Genomic DNA, 24,461 nt, shown 5'->3' on the forward strand with positions numbered 1-24,461 from the left:
TATTCTTGCAAAATGTTTGGTTTTGTAATGTGTTGTATTAGGTTCACAATCCCTGGGGCGTTATGTCGAAGTAAGGATGTACAGATGACGGTCGGATACATTTTTATCATAATATATGTTTTTAACATACCTATATCATGTATGGGTAACGTTACAAATATATATTTTTACAAACATAGAAAATATTTTTTTTATAATATAACCGGCTAAATTTCTCTTGGCTCTAGCCCCACGATATTGAACATATACAAATGTGTTCATTACATCATTATCAGAATTGTACTTCCATATAGCAATAGGTATATTACAATCTGATTAAAAATGACATTGATTACTATGTAGCCAATTACATGATTTCCTTTAGAGGCGATTAAACAGTGACGTAGTGAATTCGTTAAATGACGACCTTTGTGACTTAGTAAGCATTTTGCTTGGAATAAATGAGGTTACGGGTTCTGTAAAAAAACCTGACTGATCAACTGATGTGAAACGTGGTAAATATTGGCTGTATAAATGAAGAGCAGCTTGTAAAGCGGTTTGGATGTAATTCAGGACATCGAAACTAAGTACATGAGAATTTTTGTACATGAGAACGTTCAAAACCTTGTATGGAAAAATATAAGTTTACAGAATAACATTTAAATTTAGCTTCTTTGTGGTATCGTGGTGGAAAACCATTTCAAATCTACATTATATTGTTATTGTATTACACTTACCAGTGTAATAAGATGACAAAATAGATTTGAAACACAATGTTTACATATGTACGTACATACAATGTAAGCGTAAAATCGTGACTACGAGAATATTGTTTGTACCTATATCTGTTAAACATAGAATTAGGACAAAATGTTAACATAATAATGTTTTAAAATAAAGGTCAACATATATGTTAAACAAATTAAATATATGGTCTTTAAATTAGTCAAATAATTAATTTTTCTAAAAATAAATGTATTTTTCTGAAATAAAAGTAGCTAAATTAAGTTATTCCTTATTACATCACTACCTCCAAAAAAGTCCCGTCATAATCGGTCCAGCCATTTCTGAGATTAGCCGGAACAAACAGACCGACAGACAGACAGACAAAAATGTTAAAAAAAAGTGCTTTTTGATGTATTTACCGTATTTATATTCATATGCATGTAGTAAAAAACCGTTATTTCAATATTACAAACAGACACTCCAATTTTATTTATATGGATAGATTACATGGACGTGTACACACATAGGAAGTCAAGGTTATAATTATTAGTCGTTAATCTTACTAATATTATAAATGCGAAAGTATGTCAGTATGAATGGACGGATGGATGTTAGCTACTCTTTCACATAAAAACTACTGAACAGATTTTGATGAAACTTGTGATACAGTGATATAGATTATACATCAGAATAATACATAGGCAATTTTACATAAGTATTATGTATAACCCCGAGCAGACCTAGTTATAGGTACATATTTTTATAAATACCAACTGTACTTGCGTCCGCGTCCGCGTGGGAATTAACTTTATTTTTCTAAAATAAAAGTAGCCTATGTTACTCCTTATCATATCAGCTATCTACCAAAAATGATCCCGTCACAATCGGTCCAGCCATTACAGAGATTAGCCGGAACAAACAGACAAAGATTATAAAAAATGTAATGTTATTTTGGTATACGTACCGTATTTATATTCATATGCATGCAGTAAAAAATGGAGTTATTTCAATATTACAAACAGACACGTCAATTTTATTTATATATATAGATTAATGTGTTGTAAACTAGCTATTACACGTATATGTATGGTAGGGTGCGTTATGGACAAAAACTCTGTAGAGTACAATATCTCTAGTATATACTTTGTTTAGTGTTTTAAGTGAGTAAGTCATGAGTTAAAGTTAGATGAAACCATTTTTGTACTTACCTTGATCATGTGAGTCCTCAGTTGTTCTGTATGAAATGTTCCTACTGTTATTTTAATTCAACACATTTTTTTAAGGAATGCTGCCATATTTACCTGTTCTATATATTTCTATGTTCTTTTCCATGACACTTTCAGTACACCATAGAGGTAATAAAGTAAAAATGTAGAATATTAATCAATATAGTTTATTGAGACAATATTACAATAATGTCAGACCTTAAATAGAAGACTTGTGCAATGCAATCACTTCTCTTTTTTCTCTGTGGAGAGGGAGTTGTATATCTTTGTAATCTCATTGAGGACGAGGTTCTGTACTATCGTGCCATTGACATCAATAAAGTTAGCAAAGGACTTATTAATGGAAGCTTCACGGGATTTGCCATTCCAATCTCTCATCACCAGTATCAAGTTATATTTATCATCATGTCTGAAAGTATAGTATTTATTTTATTTTAGAAAGATAGTTGAAACAAAATTAAGGTTTAAACAAAAGTATGCTATTTTACATTGGTTTAAGTAATGTACAGTATATGTCAGAGATGATACAGCTCAAATTTTATTTATTATTTTGCATTATGCATATTATTAATTAATATTATAAATTTGAATGGTGTCTTTCTTTTTGTTACCTTTTTATAGCTAAACAGCTGAACAGATCATAAAGCAATTTAGTGTAATTGATTATACCAAAGAATGATCTAGGCTATCTTTTATATCAAGAAAAGAAGACTCATGTAACAGTTCACGCAGATTAAAATCTAAATCTAATCAAAATAGTAGTATAGTATAAGAATGCAGGAACTGGAAGAGATCTAGAACTCCTAAGAAATGGGCTCTGAAGAAGTGGTAAACATTAACCATAGAAATAAATAAAGAATTTGTAACATGACCATTACAATATTATTAAATCAGATTAATGATTCTGTATTATTAAATAGCTGTATTTACAACTAGCATTCTATATTGACATATGCCAATTGTACATATATTGTATTTTAAATAAGCATAGCTTTTAATTAGTTTAGAATCACTTGTGTGATAGTAGGCACTACACTATTTATCTTTTTCTACTAGCAAGCAAATAATAAAAATTGTCATGAATATCACATTGTACTGGTGACTTCAACATCTAAGGCACTCTACATACATTACTTCTGAAGATTGTGGGGTGTCAGTAATTGTTTACTTCCTATATTGTGTTGGGAGAACATTCATGACAATTTTTATTATTTGCAATGTACATTGTCAGTCTAATTTTTACATAATATATTTTTAAAAAACCTTGTTATACTCACTTTTTAACATAAGAACTGGCTTCCCAAACTCTAGTATTGTTTCCTACTTTCTCTTTAGCAACAACAAATATGCCTTTTTCCTTGAATGTAGTGTATAATGTCAATATACCCATAAGTACAAAGTATGATGATACACATATTATTAATACCAATCTGAAATAATAATATGTTATTAGTTATTAAAAAATTTAAAAAATAGAGACGCCTCAGTAGTCAAAAATATTCAACATATTAGAGAACTTGTTAGCTAGTGTCATCTATACTAATATCAAATAAATTTTATATACAATTTATGATTTTTTTTCCTAATTTTCTGTTTGTTATAAGTCTGCAATAAGAAACATAAAATATTTTTATAATATTTGAAGAAGTAACAATATATGAATTTCAGTCATAATTCTTGATATATTATACAATTACTGGTAATACTAAATAAGTCCAATTTGAATATATGAATTTTATACATTTCAATATACATATAATAAAATATCTCTTAGTAGTTAAGGAAAGCATAATTACTTTGATTGTGGAAAGGGGTAAAGGTAGTCCCACAGTAGAGCATACAAGGCCACACCCACAGCCAGTGCACACAGGAAAAGCCGTCCATCAATGAGAGCAAAACTTTCCTTACACTTTAGGTCTCCAGTCAAAACCTGTAATTCAATAAAAAAAATATTTTACAATGTTACCTATAGTTTATGATACTGTAAGGATGAATGTACTTAGTAATATGTAGTACATAAAGATTGATTATAATAATAAATGAGACAGTATACACTTAAAAGTCATTCCTATCATTTGCCTAACAAGTGCCACCCTTATATGGCTAATCTGCCACCCTTATAATACAACACATATCCTGTTAATATGATTCTCAATTGTATCTTGGATTACAATTTGTATGATAGACTTTCAATTACTATTTATTTTATTATTAAACATTTGACATATACATTTTAGCTATTTTAATAGTTGAAAGAAGATGGCAAGTGTAGTGGTTAAGTTATAAGTAGTCAGCACTGTAATATAGAAATACTTCTATTCAGATAGTAATTAATATTACAAAAGTAATTACATATTATGCTAACCTCTCTATGACACATATTTTAATAATGTCATTCATGTGCTATTGTAATTACAATAAATAATTTATTATTATATCATCAGCCATAAAAAAATATTGATTTGTTATATGTATTTTGGTAGTAGCATGAAGCTGTTGTTATATGTACAGTATATCGCAACATTAAGATAATTAACATGTCCTATAAGGCAAGCTACTCATAAAAAGTAAACCGGATATCATAGTAATATTTATAAAACATATTATGCTGATTGGCATGCTGATAACATTACATTTTACATCAGTCATAATATATAGGTGAACTTATATTACCCTACTGGCCAGTTAGACCTTTTAATACTTTTTAAATAAAATTTCTTAACATCCTTGTATCCAGATGAACCCTATATAAAAATAATTGCCATATTCAATATTTCATAAGTAATTTACATATAGGTACAAAAATATTATAATACCTCTCTTACAGCATCATCAATAGCATTCTTTGCGGCTGCACCATCCCATTTGTTAATTTTAACAACCTGTAAAATAAGTACAATTATACCTAAGTAAGCAATAATATCGAGTCTAAAACATATACATATGTAAATTAATAATAGGACTATAGGATATATTTTTTATTTCGATTTAATAATACATATTTTCCATAACTTAAAATTTAAAATATATAAATATGAGGGACTAACACAATGTGACGTGTCTCATATTTTTGATGTAGAATATTTTATGATCTTTTATGTGATAAACAAATTACCTCTGGTGTTTCAGCCATTGTTTTATAGAAATACGACACGTAATTCAGTTATGTTCTTAAAGTTATAGAAAGTAGAAACGCAATTAAACAATTACAACAAAAATATGTTTGTTGGTTGAAATCGTTTGTCGGCAGTCGGCATTCAGTGTTACCAGAAATAACGTGTCACATTAACGAACGGTACAGATTTTGACTTTTTTTATGCAAATTAAATATTACCTGGATAAAATTAAAGGTGATTAAAAAAGGAAGATGCCTGGCTGTTAATCTGATTTTACAGGACTGTAGACATGTCGACACTCGAGATCACGTACATCTTCCCTTATTTAACTATGACAATACTTTACCAACCACAAAGTATACATGCACTATATACTTTATCTGTGGTACTGGATAGATAATCTGTTATATATCTTAGTAAAAGGGATCTTATATTATCAAAAATAATGGATTGTAATTATCTGCATTTTAACGCCTTAACGACGCGACGCAGTAGATATTTTGAAATTTGATTCATTAAATCAATTCCATACTAGAATGAATATTTCAAAATGTTTTAATATAACAGACATGTATTTCTTAATATAATAAGAATAATAAAGCGCCTTTGATTCAATTGATAATGTAATACTCGCCTAACTATAACTATCAAGGCAGACCGACGACAGACCTTACTTTCCCCCTTCCTACCCCTTTAATAAAAAAAAAATAAACTGCCTGAAAAATCATGTCTTATTTTTTAGTTAATTAAGATTATTCAAATATTAGAAAACGCTTATGCTGTTTGTGATCATGAAAGTAATGTGAATATTTATGTTGATTCCTTGTATAATGGTAAGTAACTGTTAATATAACTACAATTTGACTAATGCAAACCTAACCAACCGGTGGTAACGCTGTTGAAAGTCACGAATCGCGAATCAAACCCTATGTGCTAAACTTCAAAATATATGCGAAATAAATTACTCTTGCTGGTGTTTCACATTCTGTAAACTATACACTAAATTAACCATGTGGCATTGACAAGTAATTAAATTGCAAACAATAACGATTGAAAGAGGTCAGTGGTCCCCACCCGATTATATTCTATTATATTATTATTATTTTATATATACATTAAACAATTTTGTTTGCAGGTTGTTTGCGTACAATGGCCAAACGTAAGAAACCTGTAGGAAAACCCGCCTCTACGCCTAGACGTACGACTCGACGCACTAAACAAGGAGATAACGAAGTGCCTTCAACCTCAGCTGCCGCGGAAGGCGACCCTTCGGTCGAGCCTAGTACGTCGGGAACCACAAACAGTCAAGATTTTACACAACCGGCAACCTCAACTGAATCTTCTGCTTTAATAGATTTGTCTGGTACCACTACTGTGAAGACTTCTCATACTCCAGTAGTGGCATTGCACAAAAAATTCGGAAAATATCGTCTATTTAATAATGAAGAATCATTTGTTAGGAAATATGAAGTTGGTAGTGATAGTGAAACAAATAGCAGTGTAGAGATTAGGGTTGTTGATCTGTGTGCTAGCTCAGAGTCTGACTCTAATGCCTTAGACACACAATCGGACACGAACAGTGGAGCCTGCTGTAGTCCAATGAATAGTTCTGTTAATGCATCACAAAGTCATGATAGTTCTAGAGATATTTCACCTGTACCAATGGTGAATGACACATTGATAATTCAAAATCTTCCAAAGGATAAGGTACATCAAATTGAAAAAATGGAATCGGAAGCAGCTTCTACATTGGTACCAGTGCCACCAGATTTGGGAGAAAAGTCATTTATGGAACAATTAAACATTGATACAAGTATCAGTTCAGATGTATGTTCCAATCAGGTGAATCCTCTTGCACAGAACATTCCATTGGCTGATGAGCAAATAGAGCAGGTGGAGTTTGCTGGTGATGATGATGAAGTTATCACTATTGTGCAAATAGTGGAAGATGATAATCCTGAATTATATTATAACATTCAAATAGATAGTCCAAAAGATCAGACAACACTTACACATAATGAGGATAAAGAAATTTATAAAAAGCATGATGTAGACTTTCAAACACATTTCGAGAATCTCAATCTAGATACTTCCCATGAGCAGATAAATTTGCAAATGGGTTGTAGAATACCTCAGTGTGATACTCCTGATTTGCAGTTTTTGAAGGAAGGTTTTGGTGAACCATTATTGAGACCTGACCCTAGCTTAACTCCTAGTTCTACACTATCTGATGACAGCAATTCCTCTAGAGCCACAGAAGTTAATCAAAATAATTCAAATGATTCTGCAGAGTCATCTCCAACAGGAGTTCGGCGATCTAGCCGTATAAAAACAATTAGCAACATGAAACAGAAAACTAAGGGTTATGGATTAGTAAAAACTCCTTTAAAGAAAGCTTTAATTATGCAAACAAAGTTAAAACTAGAGGAGATGAGTTCTGATAGTCAAGAAAAGTCTAATGATATCTCAATTACTGCACCTAACTCTCCATCATTTCCTGTACCTTCTGACATGCCAGTTAAAGTTAAATCTAGGTGGCGTAGATCTAGTGAGCTTGAAATGGGAACAAATTCTCCAGCCAGTTCACCATTGGCGAGCCCTAATTTGCCTCAGCGTTTGCAACCTGTTGCTGAGAGTGCTGATCTCCAAGAAGATGAACCTGTTGTCACACCATTAACTATGGAAGCATATGATAAAATAATTGAAGAGAGGATGAACCAGTATGAACATTTAGAAGAGAATGAGTATTTATGTGAAAGAATGATTAGCAGAGAGACTAAAAAGATGACTTGTGACTGTTTCATGACCAAAGAAGAATTAGATCGCGGGGAATTAGCTTGTGGTGAAGACTGTTTGAATAGATTACTAATGATAGAATGGTAAATTACCTTTTTTCAATTGTAAACTGTTATTATTCATAAATATGAAAAAATATGTTTAACTTTATTATTCTTGGTTTACAGTAATTCTCGATGTCCTGTTGGTGATCGGTGTACAAATAGAAGATTTCAGAAAATGCAAAATGCACCTTTAAAAGTGTTTTATGCTGACAAGAAAGGTTGTGGAGTAGAGGCTGGTGTGGACATACCACCGTGAGTATAGGAAACTGTCTCTAAAATGAAAATTATCGAAATTACCTTCATACTTACCTTTTGGCGAGGGAGTAATATTCTGCTTAGCTTCTCTATTGACTTACTTATAATTATATCTATTTTGTGTCATAAATATTTCCCATATTGTATTTCATATATTTTTCTATGTAATATAGATTGCTAATTTCTTATATTTAGCAGTTTGGACTATTGCTAGGTGCAGTCCTACTGGTCCAAAACCTGAGTACTGAGACCTCTGAGATCGATTCTGCTTGCCCTTTAATTATGAATAAGAATGCATTTTATAATAGTATGTATAATTATTGTTTGCACTATCACAATTGCAAAATGAAGAGAAACGTAACCATATAGAGATTTAATTACAAAACAATATTGTTACGAGTATATACGACCTACTTATTAATTTGTTATTTAATATATTACGAGTAATAGTTTAGTTGTCAAAATACAAAATATAGATTGACATCAGTGTAAATATAATATAAAAAGAGACAATACAATTATTCTGCTGTAAACGTATATATTATTTATTAGTAAACTCACCATCTCAACAAAAAAGAACCCCACCACAACATCTGGCGACCGTGACCTAGAAGAAAAATGTTGAGATTAAGAAAATCCAGAACAAATTTACGCCGATTATTCACAAAGACTGGGAACCAGTTATCAGAATTATTAAAGGAACCCATACCAAATACTGCGGAAATAAAGGCGTGTCATACACTATTTAAAGGTATAGCAGACGAATTATTTAAAGTTGATAAAGATATTTACAATGAATGGTTGAATGACGACGAAACAAATGAAGATGAATTTTACGCAGATTGTGAAACGGCCGATGAATTTTTGATTAAATGGATTACTCTAGATAATATGTATCAAGACGTAATACAACGGCAGAATAAACATCAACCTGCCTCTCAGTTACCAGTTGTATCACCTGAGAGACAGGATATAAGTCCAAGAACTTCAAATAGAGATGACAATGAACAGAGTGTGATCAATTATAAAAGTACGAGAATTTTAAAGAATTCGCACGATGTGAGTGTCACTAGAGACTCGATAAATAAAGAAAGAGATGAAAAAGTCGAGTTAGTCATGTCAGGTTTTAAAAGTTATATAAAAGAAGTGAGTGAACCGACAATATCATATATTTCATCGGGTATGAGTAAGAAATACGAAGGAGATGAAAAGATAGAAAGAGACGTAAGGAAACATTCTTTGAAGTATGAAAAGACTAGTTACGACTATAAACAAAAGAAGGAAGAACAAAAACTAGATACAATTTTGACATTTGATGATTATGAAGAAGTGGAAAATAAGTCAGTAATGATTATACAAAGAGAATATTTTCAAGCAAATGACGAGTTTAGGAAATTGAAAAAGAAGACTATTTTTACAGACGAAAAAAGTATGATAAGCATGAAAACTAAATTAATACTGAGCCAAGAGGAAAATAGAGATTTTAAATATTTAATAATATTACCATCGCATAGTGTAATTTTATTTCGTCTAGTTCAAGACAAGCATATCAGCTGGAAATTTAAGCCACCGGACCCTACTTGGTGGAGGGGAGGTTGGGTGGAAAGATGGTACGCTTGGTGGGAAAGATGGTACCCCTGGTGGGAAGTGATAGAGAGAGTAGGCAAAATTAAGACAAACTCTTAAAGTATTCAAGGCTCATTTACAGTAGGCTACCTGAAGAGCACTTCATGTCTGTGGGAGGATGTTACGAGTATATACGACCTACTTATTAATTTGTTATTTAATATATTACGAGTAATAGTTTAGTTGTCAAAATACAAAATATAGATTGACATCAGTGTAAATATAATATAAAAAGAGACAATACAATTATTCTGCTGTAAACGTATATATTATTTATTAGTAAACTCACCATCTCAACAAAAAAGAACCCCACCACAACAAATATACTACTCAAAATTCTATGCAAAAATAAGAAATATGTACTGGTTTTTTATTTTTGCATAGTTTTGAGTAGTATGTACTAATAATTACTGATAATATGAAGTAGGTAAAGTTTGAATTTTAAATCATTTTTAAAATTATATGTGATGTTATTAAATTAATTAAATCCTAGTAACAAAATATGCTTTAAAATGATATCATTTCTATTATAATCTACATAGTAATCTGGTTATTATCATAATAACAAATTAAAAAATATTTAAAAATGTTTTTAATGATGCATTTAAATGCTGAGCGAATTAATTTATGCAATGGAAATAATCAAGTAATAACTTCATTTGCAATGTAATTACAAAAACAGTAGCATATTTTCATATGACTTAACTTATTCCTTTATGCTGAAAGATATCTTTTTTGGGTGGAACCCATATACACATAGTAAAATGATGGATGTAACTCTAGTACATAGTAATATAATGGGAGGAAGGAAGAAGGAAGTAATTTTATTAATTAAGAAAGTGTATAATAGAATATATAATACAAATTGCAGGGGCGAGTTCTTAATGGAGTATGTAGGTGAAGTTTTAGACTATGAACTTTTCTACAAACGCGCTCAAGCCTACTCTGATGTGAACAACCTTCATCACTACTTTATGTCGTTAAAAGGCGACACGGTCATCGACGCCACAGTCAAAGGCAATATATCGCGGTTCATAAACCACTCATGCGAACCTAATGCGGAAACACAGAAGTGGACCGTGAACGGGGAGTTGAGGATAGGCTTCTTCAGCAAGAGAGATATAGTAGCAGGTGAAGAAATCACATTTGATTACCAGTTTCAGAGGTTTGGGTAAGTATACTTTGATATTTTAATTTTGTATAATTTTTTAATGTACTGTCTAATACATTTTATAATGTGTAACAAAATTTTTGATATGGAGTTTTGAAATGTATCTGTGAAAATAATTTTGCTTTTAGCAAGTATTTTAAAAATATGCTAAATATATTTTTTATTTTTTTGCTTGGACCAATTCAATTATTATTAACAATGTGATATACAGTACTAAGCGCAATATTTATCTGTGGACCAAACTTTAATTCAAAAGAAGTTTGGAAGTTGTTTCACTTCTAAAATATTACTATGGATAAATGGTTTATTATATTCCATCCACTCTTAGGTGACTATCCATTTCTAATTGTTATTTATTTATTGCAAAATTTACATTAATCTTAAACATATTAAAATGTGAAAGCATATCTCTCAGTCAATTCGCCATGACACAAGAGAGTATAATGAAGATGAACATTAACTTTTTAAAATATTCTGGGAGGGGGTCAAATCAAGTATATCAATCAAGGGAATCCAGTAATAGTTAGTATTATAATAATCTCTTAATTTTTACTTATTCTTAGAGAATCTATAAAATATAAGTATCACTTATCCTACCTTATGTTACCAGAGGTAGACTTTAAGAAATCATCTGTGTGATTACTTCAATTTCACCTACTTTTGCCGCCAGGCAGCATACTTTGTTAGCTGTTTCAGTTGTAGGATGCAATTAGACTGTAAAATTACAGGATAAGAAGCATGATATCTTATTCATCTGGAAAGTCAACAAATGAGTGGAATCACAGGGATTCCACAGTAATGTGATGTTCTTAATTTTATTAATGATGGTTACCATTTATCATCAGATGGGCCAGTGTAAACTTAGATTCTAAATGGAACAATTGCCAAAATTTCCTGCTATAGTTATTTTATTATATATTATTATTGTTAATACATATAAGTTATTAACTTAATAATAATAATTACATATTATTACAATTAGATATGTAGTTTACTCAGTCAGTTCATATATTACATATTCCAGCGCCTGTCACATAGGAGGCGAGTGGGAGGTAATGTGTTATATTTTGGTGCAGAAAGGTGGCCCAGCGTTGTTATTGCGGCGCTAACAACTGCCGCGGCTGGATTGGAGCTGAGCCTGATTCAGATGATGAAGACTATGAAGAGGTAAATACATTTATTCATAGCAAAATTGATTTTTGAGTACCTTGCGCAGGTGGTATTTGGAATTTATGGTCTTTAAACAAAACGTTCCAGGGATCATTAAATTTTTAAATTAATTCCTAAATTGATTCCGGAACTAAAATTTATAATATAGCTGTTCTAACATTTATACATATAATAAAATTGTAATCAATATTTATAATTTTTGTTTGTGAGTCTGTGAATTCCTGTATTTAAAATCCGCTTGAATTAGCTGGCATAGCTAGATTAAAATATATTTATCTTACTACTGTTATGGACATTCTTTCAGTGTACTTGTAGTGTGTAATATAGAGTTCTATTATCATTATTGTTACTATTTAATACTGCAAGGTTGTATATCAGAATAATTTGATTAATTTAATTTCTTTTGAATACTATTAGTGCAGTTATAAATAGTCTGTCTTAATACTTCAGGAGGAGGAAGATGTATCGACCTCCAAGTCTGGTACAGCCCAGTTAACTGAAGAGTCTCAAGTTGCCGACGCACACGCTGAACTGCCTCACCCGCAGCAACGGAAGAGTAAGAGAGAACGCAAGTACAAACCCAAAGTGAAGGATTTGGTTCAGGATGCTGATGTAAGTTTTACTTATTTTGTTTACTCTTTGAAATGTAGTGAAAGTGATTGTGTGTACACTATTTACTTGGAATTCATGAGATAATAAGTTTTTAAGTAATCATTTTAAGAATAATATTTATAAAATCGGTCTTCAATAATTTCTAGAGGTTATAAAGGTATAGATGCTCAAAGTTTGAATAAATAATGTTTTACATGTGCCAAGTTCAGCGCTGAGTGAGTTCTGCATTGCATGTATTTGTAAAACATCTCTAGCTGATACAATATCTGTTGAGCCAATGTTTTAGGTCCAAAAGTGTGTTGAAAGATCTTCAATTATTAAAACTGAGTGTGTCATCAAAATGAACTTAGGAAATATGATACATGTGGTAATATGAATCTGGTTGTTAGTCTATATCTGTTGCTTGTACAAGATGGTAGGGAAGAAATTGGCCTTCATAAGAGCTTAAACTTGTCAACAAATATATGTCACGACTGCTATCCTGGATGTTGTACTCAGAGGCACTTTATATGCCTACATTTCGGTTCAATGCCCCACAATAATAACTGCATTTTAAATAGATCGAAGAGGACCTCGAGGCTCTGAGTCGCACGGGTGTGAAGAATCAGAGCCACACACTGCGCTTGTCGCGAACGGTGGTGAGGGCGAAGACTCGGCGCGCGCAGGCTCGCCTGCTGCGACTGCTGCGTGACGCCGACCTGCCGTGCCGCCGGCTGTTCCTCGACTACCGCGGCCTGCGACTGCTGGCGCCCTGGTGTACCGACGCCACACTCAACTTCAGGTCCCCTTTCTTTACTTTCATAATAAATAAATAACACTAACAATTAACACAGCGCCATCTAGTCCTACTTTAAACAGAGCTTGTAAAACACAAGAAGGGTACTAGATAGCTGAGGTAAATCAAATAAGAGGTAAATAAATAAAATCTGCGCTGTTATAGCCTTTATAGCCTTTTGCTTTTACTTTTACTTTGTCTCTAATACTCCAAGATACACTATCTTTATGTAATAGAGAAATCTATACTGGCTTTAAAATATATTTTTGCCTGATTATGAATAATCATAATCATAATTAATTATAAAATTAATGTCGTATATATAATTATTCATTATTTTTACAGATTGGAGATGCTGCAGACAGTGGATAGATTGCCAATTACAAATAAGACAATGGTACAAGAAAGTCGCTTCTTTACGATCGTCGAACGCTGGTTGAACACGACAGATGTGCCACAGGACCAAGTGTTTATTGATGAAGCTACTGGTACATATTTGTATTATTTCTATTAAAGCTATTGCATCAGTAGTTAGTAAGTTATTCAGTTACATAAAATAAATGTATACAATTTATTGCCATTTACTTCAGAATCTATAAATGTACTGTATTTACTTGGTATAGGATTTAGTTTCTACGAAAAGTTAATGACTTTATTTAATACATTTTTAAATACAATTGTCAGCTAATTATATACTTGTGGCTTTGGAGATTCATATCTTAACGGGTTTTTATCAGGTTTACCAGTAGAACTGCCAAATAGGGATGGAGAGGAAGACACTGCAGCGGTTGCCGACAGAAGTAGAGAACATGCAACCATGTTAGAAAAAATGAAGGACTTATCCAGTCAGTTGTTAGAAAGATGGTCCAGTTTGAAAGTGAGTTCCAGGTGTTAATAATGTACTCATAAAAAATGTGTAAAGTTCATTGTTTATTATGTAATATTGTATTTGCTCTCTTGAAATATTGTAGCATGGTTGCTGTAAAAAACTAGAACTGTGGTTAATATATAGAACAAAATTGCAGGAAGTTTTCAAAATACCAAAGAAAGAACGAATTCAGCAAATGAAAGAACACGAGCGGCAAGCGAACATCGAACGTCGGGCGGCTGATTCTAGTGGAGCGCGAGATCGAGATCGCGACCGTGAGCGCAGAGACGACCGGGACCGGCGCGAAGAACGAGACAGAGACAAGGAGAGGGACAGAGAACGAGACCGCGACAGGGAGCGGGAGCGGACAGACAGGGAGCGAGAGCGAGGCGACAGGGACCGCGACCGCGGCGAGCGGGACAGGGACAGGCACAGGGAGCGAGACAGAGATGACAGAGACAGGAGAAAAAGAAGGGGAAGTCCTGACGGTAGAAGAAGTATAAGGTGAGAATAATGGAGTAATATCATGTTTCACAATGTGAAGTAAACTTCATATAAATCACAGGCCATATTATATGAATATCTATGTGTTTAATTGTTGATATCATTGACCAAAATAAATTAATACAGTAATTTATTTTGGCATATGTTTTGACAATTATGTTATTAAGCTAAGATATTAAGCAATTGAGATATTAGTAGTAGATATCAGTATCCATTATTTATATCAGAATTTGGAGCCCAGTGCGCAGCTATTCGTCCACACACACACATATATATTTATGTATATATGTGTGCACGAATAGCTGCGCACTGGACCAACTATATATCTGTGTAGAAGTAGGAACAAAGTGTGCATACGATGATATGGTATTTTGTGTCATATCGGCAGGCTGAGCGAGCGCGTGTTAGCTGCGGTGCCTCCACTGAGCAAAGAGGAGCGGCGGCGAGCGTTCGCGGAAGCTGCGGCGGCTGCAGAGGACAGTCGCCGCACTCGACCGCCGCCCGCCTGGCCGCCCTACTGGCCGCAACACCCGCACCCGCCGCGGGACTCCTACGCACAGGTACTCACCTACAGGCCACGGTCGGCCGCCCTACTGGCCGCAACACCCGCACCCGCCGCGGGACTCCTACGCACAGGTACTCACCTACAGGCCACGGTCGGCCGCCCTACTGGCCGCAACACCCGCACCCGCCGCGGGACTCCTACGCACAGGTACTCACCTACAGGCCACGGTCGGCCGTCTGGCCGCGCACCCGCACCCGCCGCGGGACTCCTCAACCTGATATGGCCGCAACAAATTTTTACCATTGGGGCTCCTACGCACAGGTACTTACAGGCCCGGTTACTAACAATTCTACAGGCCACGGTCGGCGCAGTCAACCTGATATGAAATTTTTACCATTGGGGCCAGTACTTCCCGTTACTAACAATTATCAAGTGATATGGCAAATGAAAAGCTTTTAATAAACATATATTTATGTATGTACAGATGTTCCCGGGTGGTCTGATGGGCATGGTGCCCGAAATGACCGGGGAGTGGTTGCCTGAGTTCCCACCGCCGTTCTGTCCGCCGCCCTTCGGCGGCCCGCAGTCCTACTGCATGCCGCAACACAAGTCAGTTTATGCGTCATTATATTTTAATGGAATAATTAAACATTTTAATTGTATTGTATTGTTGTAATTGTATCATATATCTATACTATTATTATAGAGAGAAAATATTTGAATGTCTGTTTGCATTGAAAAGGCTCTAAAACTACTGGACGATTTGAAAAAATATTTTATAGTTAGAATTCTACATTATCCCTAATGAACGTAGACGATAATATATTTTAAAAAGACATTAGGGATGCTTATGAAAACTTAGATAATGTAACCAAACATGTTAAAAAATACTAAAAGAAATTTCGTATATCGCATATGCTTCGGAAATTATAAGACAATAAAGCAAAATTATTTCTGATTTCTTACACATACATACATACATATTTTTATTTACATAAACATAGTACTGTTTGTAGGTATCATATACACTATGTAGTTCAAAAAAGTAATACATACTTATAACTTTTTTGTGAACTAGTAGTACAAATATGTCTGTATATTTTTGGATATTTTTCTGTTACATGTTGTCGATAATTAATAAAGCCTAGACTATTTTTCAGTTTAATGTTTAATGTAATTGGCTGATGTTGATGGAAAGTGCATAATGGTGTAATTTTATAATGTATTTGTTAAACAGTTTGATGGGTATGAGCGGTTTTGGAATGGGCCGCTTCATGTTTGGACAGCAGATGCCGGCGTATCCCCATCCGCCACCGCAACAACACGACTTGTCACAGGTAAATGTCCATAAAATCTATCTATGTAACATACAATCACAATTTATTAATTGTGTTTGTTAACAGTAAGCGTTTGTTTTTGTTTTTGTTTAGGCAATATAGAAAATTAGTGATGAATTATATACAAATACACTAAGTTATCTAGTTCCTAAAGAAACAGGGTTAATACTATTACTGGCGGTAGACAATTGATAGACACACTACCTTTTTTATGATTAATAATATAAATAGAAAATCACCTAGGCCAATACAGACAGATTTAGTCATTAATAAAAAGTTATGTTAGGGGATTGCGTAACCATAGGATTGCAAGACAATGTACTACCACTAGACTACAGTCGTTATCAACTAAATAAAGTTACTATATATTATTGTATATATATATAATGCGGGAGGCCACAGGCAGATATGTAATTTCGTATAAAATTAATATTTCATCTATTTTAAATTACAATTATATTATGCTTAAGAGGCCTATTACAAAATGATGCCGCTCAACTTTAGGTTTAATCGCATGGATTTACGCACACACACAGTAATACACGCACACAGACGCAAATAACCGTGTAGCGCAATCGGTGTGGATTTAGTATGAACCATTTTGATCCTTGTAATATTTTAATTAATAATGTGATATGTTTCTACTTAACTGAGTAACATAAACTACTTATTGTATTTTTTTAAATAACGTGATTTATCTTAATTATCAAAGTGCTAATAATGACCATATTTTTTTATTATATTATTCCTAGAGGGTTGATGTCAGGATGCTGGCCGATTGTACAACTAAAAGCCAAAACCTTAAGTAATATGAGTAACAAATAATTGGGATAAGGACAGGAAGATGAAATTACTATAACATAAATTTACTAATTAATTCTTCTTACATATTAATTCAGTTTATTTATTAATAGATACAATATAATTTATTATAAGAGTCGGATACATTGTTGCCATATTCACTTGTTCTAAATATTATACTTAGCAAATAATTATTTTATTTATATATAATAGTTGTGTTTTCAAGGCTTTGTTTTGATTTAAAGGTCCCATCCTTATATGTATATTAGGTGTGTCCGCGACTTCGTCAGCGTGGTATAATGAAATTGACCAAATAAAGGAAATATATTTAGATTATAACCTAAAAAAGTTTCATTGTTTCACTTAAACAATGACGATACCTTTATACAACCTTTCATCTCCGCTTTTAATCCCTTACAATACTTTTTTCGCACTATAAAGTAGTCTATGACCTTTCTCAGGGTATACTATCTGTGTATATGTATATCTATCTATATAGACTACCTGTGTATATATATGGTAGTGAATTTACAGGGTACAGGGGAATAACACCCGAGGTTTCAGGAATGGCAACGCATGAGGGAAACAATATGCTGATTTGAACATGTCAGGTACTGCTCATGTATATAGGCGACGGTTACCCCTTTCCATCAGGAGAGCCGTCAGCTTGTTTGCCATTCTAAGTTGTAAAAAAAAAGCTTCAACTGCTATCATTGCTGTTCCTGCATCATTGACGTCGCCGCATGATATTGGCTGATATTGCAGCTTCTCGTTCTTGGTTGGCCGATTCTTGATTCTTGATAAATAATTACTTGTTAATATCAAACCTTTTTATAAATTATTACAAGACGCCTCATTGATTATATGTAATGAAATCACCATGAGCTATAGAGATTTTGGACAGAACCTTAAAAGACCTTAGAAACACCTCTGCTCTCATTGGCGGGATTACTTTTATACTTTTGCTGGAGATTTCTGAAAGACTCTCTGTGTCATTAACATCGTCTCCCTTATGGACTTTAATTGAAAGTTTAAAACTAATGACAAATTTGAGAGCTCATTTTTATGGAAGCACAGATAGTGATTTGTCACACTAACTGCTCAAACTTGAGGAAGGAATTTCTCAAAAGCATGATCCAGTCATGAAATTTAAGCCCATTGGATATGTTGCTTACTAAAGAATTGAAAGACAATTTAATTGTAGACCATTATAACCGGTACGTTAGCTGGGCAACCAGCTTATATACCAAGAATACCGATGATTCCAACTGATCTGCCAATACCATTTTAACGACTTCAATTTCCGGTTAAAATATCATCTACACATGTAATAGATCTATGTATGTTTTGATCTTAAAAAACTACGCAGATTTTGATTCGTTGTTATTTAATAGACAGAATAGATAGACTCAAGAGGAAGGTTTATATATAACGTCCCAATACTGTACACGGATCTTCAAACGCGCGATAACCTATATATCCCATATTCTAAAATTCTCTAAATAAAAACATTTATAATGTTGTTGACTTTTCACCCAAACACGCATAATTATTTGACATAACTGTACAGTAATGAAAGTCCAACGAGTATAATAACAGAATGGTTGCAATTTAGAAATATCTGTATTGTGTAAAATAAAATAAAGTAAATTGGATAAAATATCTCTAAACATTAAGGAATATAATTTATATATAATTTGGTAATTTATTTACAATCCACATTACATACTAGATGATATAACACAAGACAAATGTACGTAAAAATAATAATGGTATTTTTATAAACAATAACCCTATTTTAATTTAGAAAAAAACTACAAAATAAACATAAAGTAAAATTGGTTTACATTTTCTTACATTTTTCTCTCAGATAAGCGTTATTTTTAAAAATACTAAAATGTTCTCTTTTTTAATTTTAACAATTAATTGCCATTAGTGTGACGAAATACCATGCTCTTGTGCTTTTCATAGTGCAAGGGTAGGTAGGTTTTATTTGTAGCATAATACTTTTGTCTTATGCTAAAATGAATACTATATATGTATATTTAACAACAACTTTAAATTAATATTCGTAGAAATAAGTATATATTAGCAAAATTAATTAAATATTACTTAAATTATCAAAATTGTTTAGTCGCACTATACTAATGTTCACTGACAAATGTTTACGAATGTCTTATCGTAGCGGTGTCGTAAAAAATAGCATAGATGCTACCTCGACGAGCGCTAGCGCAGCACTGAGAATTTCCGAGCGACTTTTGGCGCAACGGAATTTATACAACTTTAAATTATTATTATTGTTTATTTTTTTCTTAGAAACTTATATATTTTTTTTTATATTTCTATTTTACAAGTATATTAACTTTATTATTATGTTTTTTTTATGCAAAAATTTGGTTGTATTTACGAGAAAATTATAAATGATTATGGCAAAGTTTTGTTGAAATTTCGGGTTTAATTATGATCAATTTTTTAGATATTTAAGTTGAAAATGAAAAAAAGGACGATGCTGTCTTAATTTATAAAGTAATTACCAAGTTTTAGTGAAGATATCATATCAATTTATGTTTGTTTATTAATGAACGACGACCCCAAACTTCTGTCTCTTAGCGTTTTTGAATAAACTATTTTAGAAATTAGGAAGACTAACAAAGAGAAAATTAACATTTCAAAGATGTTGTTTTTAAGATTAGATATCTATCTATATAATTCAGGAATCAAAATGTATATCCGACTCTTAATTTCTTAGAACCAGAACCCCAAAGACCCTGCTTTTAGGCCAAAAAATGTGAAAGGCCTCTTAAGGACAAATGTTCAATGCATGAATCAAATCTATCGATAATTGATGCGATTTCCAAAAGAGCATGTGAAGTAAGACTTTGGCGTATCATGCGTGGCAATTTTACTCAGACATTAATACAATGTGGAAAGCTTATCGGTATGATGAGCCTCTGAGATATATGACATGAAGTAATTTTAGGATGTTTTTTTTTTCATTAATAACGCTCTGTGAATGTACTGTAGGGCCTGGCTCCGATGGCTACGGACGGGTCACAGTGTGTAGAGGCGGGAGCGGGTACGACAGGCGCGGGTGCACAGGCGGAGGCGGGTGAGGGGCCAGTATTGCCGTCGCTATGGCGCAGCGCGGTGGACGACCGCGGCCGGCGATACTATTACCACGTCAAGCTCCGACAACCGCAGTGGCTGCCGCCGCCGCCTCAACACCCGGGTATGCACATGTCAATGTTTTTTATGGATCATTTGTCAAGCATAGTCCGTTAAAAAGAAAGTCATTACTTCATTATCTATTATGCATTGACGATAGTTTTGTAGAATCTTGGTGATTAATGTATTGATATAATCTTACAGAAGTGAGTTCATCTGAAGAGGAGGAAGAGCAAATTCCGTCAGTTGAATCTCCGATTATGAGCAGACGCGCTAAAGGGAAGGTTGTTGAAGGTGTCAACGGAATTTATGAAGGTATTTATACGATGATTACATATTTGTTTAAATAGAATTAGTCACGGTTTTCAAACATAAGTTACAGGAATGCTGGAATGAGAGATAGAGAGAGTAAGAGGTTTCTTATTTAACTTATATGAGCAACGAGCTACGAAAACAGAAAAAAGTTGATCAATTACAATGTAAATGGTATGGCCTAGTACCATTTTCATTATACTACTAATATCTGAGATTGCATATATGTAACTAATTTGATACTTGTTTGATATTGTAGTGGTATGCAAATTTTTATATGTATACGTACATAAAAGTTATTAATATATCAATGAATATTATTAATTTCAGTAATAAAAGAAGACTCGCATAATGGCTTAATTCCTGACCATGCGTTGATCACAATAAAGCCGCGGAAACGACGGCCGGGACTGGTGTCCGAGCGACCGATCAGTGTATGTTGTGTATATTATTATTATTTTTTTATTTATACTCTTTATTGCAGCAGATACAGAATATAATTAAATTAAAATGAGTACCTTTGCGTAGAAAAGAAATTATAAGAAAAAGGTAGGTGGCGCACCAAATAAACGTAAATATTATTTAATGTTACAAAAATATCATTACAAAATCCACTTCTTTTCAGCATTTGACATAAAATGATGTTTGGGTACTTATTTCTTGGTCTCAACTATTTCTGTAGTAGATTGCTTTGTAATTTTGTTCAAATTTGCTATATTGTTGGTTTGTATGCCATTTCACTACAGGTTTGTAAAACAATCTTATTATTGTTGATTTCATTATGTAGCCACGCACAGAGGAAGATAAGTTAGCCGGTCGACTGGAAGTAAAGCGGTACAAACAGACGAAAGAGAAACTGCGCCGTAGACGTGAACGACTCATGCAGAAAGTACGGCTATTGGCTACTGCTAAACGTGGAAAGGAACTTTCTCTTCCAGAACTTAAGGTAAGAAGTGGCACATTAGCGACAGTAATTTTCATATATTGAATTCAATTTGCAAGTTACAACATGGAATGTGCAGCTCTTTTTTGTATGTATTGTATGTAATAAGAAAATTACAATTTTATAATTTTTAGTATTAATGCAGATATCTTTTAAGACATACTTGAACATTCTAAATAGTCTGTGCTTAGTATATTTCTACTTATTCAATTTTACTTGCACTTGCAATTACCCTAGCAAGTGAGCACTCTCTTGCAATTGCCCTAGTGAGCACTCTCATGGGCGGCGGTAAGCACTTACTATCGTGATTTGCAAGCTCGTTTATCCCCAATGTTATAACAATCATATCGCATATCAGATGGTGGATCTGGCGGATTCGGACACCGACTCGGACCTATTGTCGGACGAAGAGGACAAGCCAGCGGAGGAGCCAGTGGAGGAGGCGGTAGTGGTAGCGGAGGAGAGCCCGAGCCCGAGCCCGAGTCCGGCCGAGGCGGAGGAGATGGCGCGCCGACGCAAGGAGCAGTTCCGCAGCAGCATGGCGCGCGTCATGGTGCAGCACCTCAACCCGTACCGGCGGTCAGACGCGCCACTCGGACGCATCACCTGCACTGCCGACTTCAAACACCTCGCCAGGAAGGTACGTAACCTGTCTATCAATCGGAACTGTTTAATAGGTGATCTTCCATTCCTTATTTATATTTTTACCATTACCATTAAATGACTGCCTATAATGGACTGTTCTTTAAAGCAACAAGCAGAACTATTGATCTGCCTGTTCCTTAAAAAAAGGGCACATCACACAGTCCTTGTAAAGATAAGATATATTGCCCTTAACGTGAATTACTTTTTCATTCTTTATGTTTAAGCTATCTCACAGGTATACTTATGAATAATGCATTTACCACCTTATTAGATGGTAAGTGCCGAGCAGAAGAGCAGCAGAGAGAGAAGAGTAGAAGCAGAAGCGAATTGACGCTCTTTCGGCTTTAATCTATAAAACGAAATTGCAAGAGTTTTCGATTATTAAGATGTAATTTACCTCTAGAGGTATTATGTTACTGAAAATTTGTAAAAAACTGTTTCAAACTTAGTATTTAATGCATCCAGACCTCCACTAAATAACATAATGTTATCCCAAATTAAAATACTTTATTTTCTTTTCAGCTCACGCATTTCGTAATGTTGAAAGAGCTCAAACATTGTCAGTCAGTAGAAGAGTTGGTGGTTACCGACTCTGTTCGAACCAAAGCGAAGACTTTCGTCAAGAAGTACATGGCGAAATTCGGGCCTGTTTATAAGCGCCGCCTGAGGAAGCGGATTAACAGGAGATGCGACGGCTTCGGCTGTCGCTCATTTGATTAAAGTCACTTATTTCACATCATATGACTAGATAAATATATTCAAATGGAAATATTGTTATTGAACAAATGGTTGAAAAAACAACAATAATATGTTGTATTGACATCAATTCAGTGTGTGTAAACTGACAAGGCTGTGTACATATGGAAGTAGTTAATGTGAAGTCCACAGGAAATGTTTTAATCCCAGTATTTTTCAATATTTATGAAGTGTGTGTGGCAGGGTGCTGAGATGACGCGTGGCGCATATTTTCGTGTATTTTTTTATCACTAGGCATAGACAATCGGCTTCACTGCCAATGATAATCTATGACAAGTCATAACATAATTACATTGTCTATGGACATTAACGGACAAGATCTAGGTGGGTCATACAAAACACCAGTCAAACAATAGAATCTTATTTCTTCTAAACTGTTATAGATTAAATAATAGTGATTCTCTGCAAATGTCAGTTCTAGAAAAGATTTGTGTACGCAAGTATTTATGTTTTGAAATTTCGGTACTGTTGACATGCCTGAGGTAGACTTTGTAAAAAAAAATTCTGGGCAGTTCTGTCTCACCTATTTCAGCCGCTAACCGTACCTACTATAAGTTGTTTTTGGGTAGAAAGGTGAGATTACGCAGTGAAATTACAGTGTAAGCGGTATGGCACCTTAGCCCTCCGAAATGGTAAAGCATGAGCGGTGTCACGGGCGTCCCTTGATGTCTGTAGTACTGGTCATGTGTATAGGCGACGGTTGACGTTATGCCACCATATGGTGGCCGTCAACTTGTTGCCATTTCAATTACATAAAAAAATTGACATTACAATATTCTATAATAATAGTAGTATATAGTTAATATAATAATAAAGTTAGCTTTTGATTGAAAAAAATCAGTCTCTCATGAGCTTTTCTGAACCTGTCGTAAATAGCTTTCTGATGTGTGTAAATATTATATAAAAATGAAAATGGACTGTATACTAAATTCTTTAGAGTTAAGTAATTATGTAGTATTTAAATGATGGATTTCAAATTCCAATGCTCAAAACTAGCCTTTTGAGTTGGACGAGTTTGTTAAAAACTTGTTGGATGCATTGCTTTTTAAATTAATAAATCTGAACTGCTGATTATGTATAAATTAGGCGTATTTTGTCATTTTAATATTGCATAATGGAATACACTTAA

The 24,461-nt window shown here is 33.6% G+C and overlaps 2 protein-coding genes across 2 annotated transcripts; one reads left to right on the forward strand and one right to left on the reverse strand.

The window, feature by feature from the left end:
- Positions 1 to 2,082: 2,082 nt before the first annotated feature.
- LOC131851671 (signal peptidase complex subunit 2) lies at positions 2,083 to 5,164 on the reverse strand. The gene is made up of 5 exons (XM_059202192.1): positions 5,047 to 5,164; positions 4,748 to 4,813; positions 3,728 to 3,861; positions 3,209 to 3,361; positions 2,083 to 2,340 (listed from the first exon to the last, which is right to left on the reverse strand). The coding sequence occupies exons 1-5, from the start codon at positions 5,062 to 5,064 to the stop codon at positions 2,157 to 2,159; spliced, it is 555 nt and encodes a 184-aa protein (XP_059058175.1). The 5' UTR covers positions 5,065 to 5,164; the 3' UTR covers positions 2,083 to 2,156.
- Positions 5,165 to 5,771: 607 nt separating this feature from the next.
- On the forward strand, positions 5,772 to 23,256 carry LOC131851603 (probable histone-lysine N-methyltransferase CG1716). The gene is given in 20 exon segments (XM_059202119.1): positions 5,772 to 5,880; positions 6,183 to 7,926; positions 8,011 to 8,139; positions 10,640 to 10,939; positions 12,016 to 12,106; positions 12,560 to 12,721; positions 13,282 to 13,502; positions 13,842 to 13,984; positions 14,234 to 14,373; positions 14,522 to 14,868; positions 15,257 to 15,428; positions 15,858 to 15,982; positions 16,611 to 16,710; positions 20,536 to 20,740; positions 20,881 to 20,991; positions 21,319 to 21,422; positions 21,776 to 21,934; positions 22,290 to 22,571; positions 23,099 to 23,231; positions 23,234 to 23,256. Coding segments are annotated over 19 exon segments (4,677 nt in total). The 5' UTR covers positions 5,772 to 5,880; positions 6,183 to 6,196.
- Positions 23,257 to 24,461: the final 1,205 nt, after the last annotated feature.

Source organism: Achroia grisella, unplaced genomic scaffold (genome assembly GCF_030625045.1).
Source record: "Achroia grisella isolate CSIRO2021 unplaced genomic scaffold, CSIRO_AGI_Agris_v1 utg794, whole genome shotgun sequence".
NCBI classification, from domain to species: Eukaryota; Metazoa; Arthropoda; class Insecta; order Lepidoptera; family Pyralidae; genus Achroia; species Achroia grisella.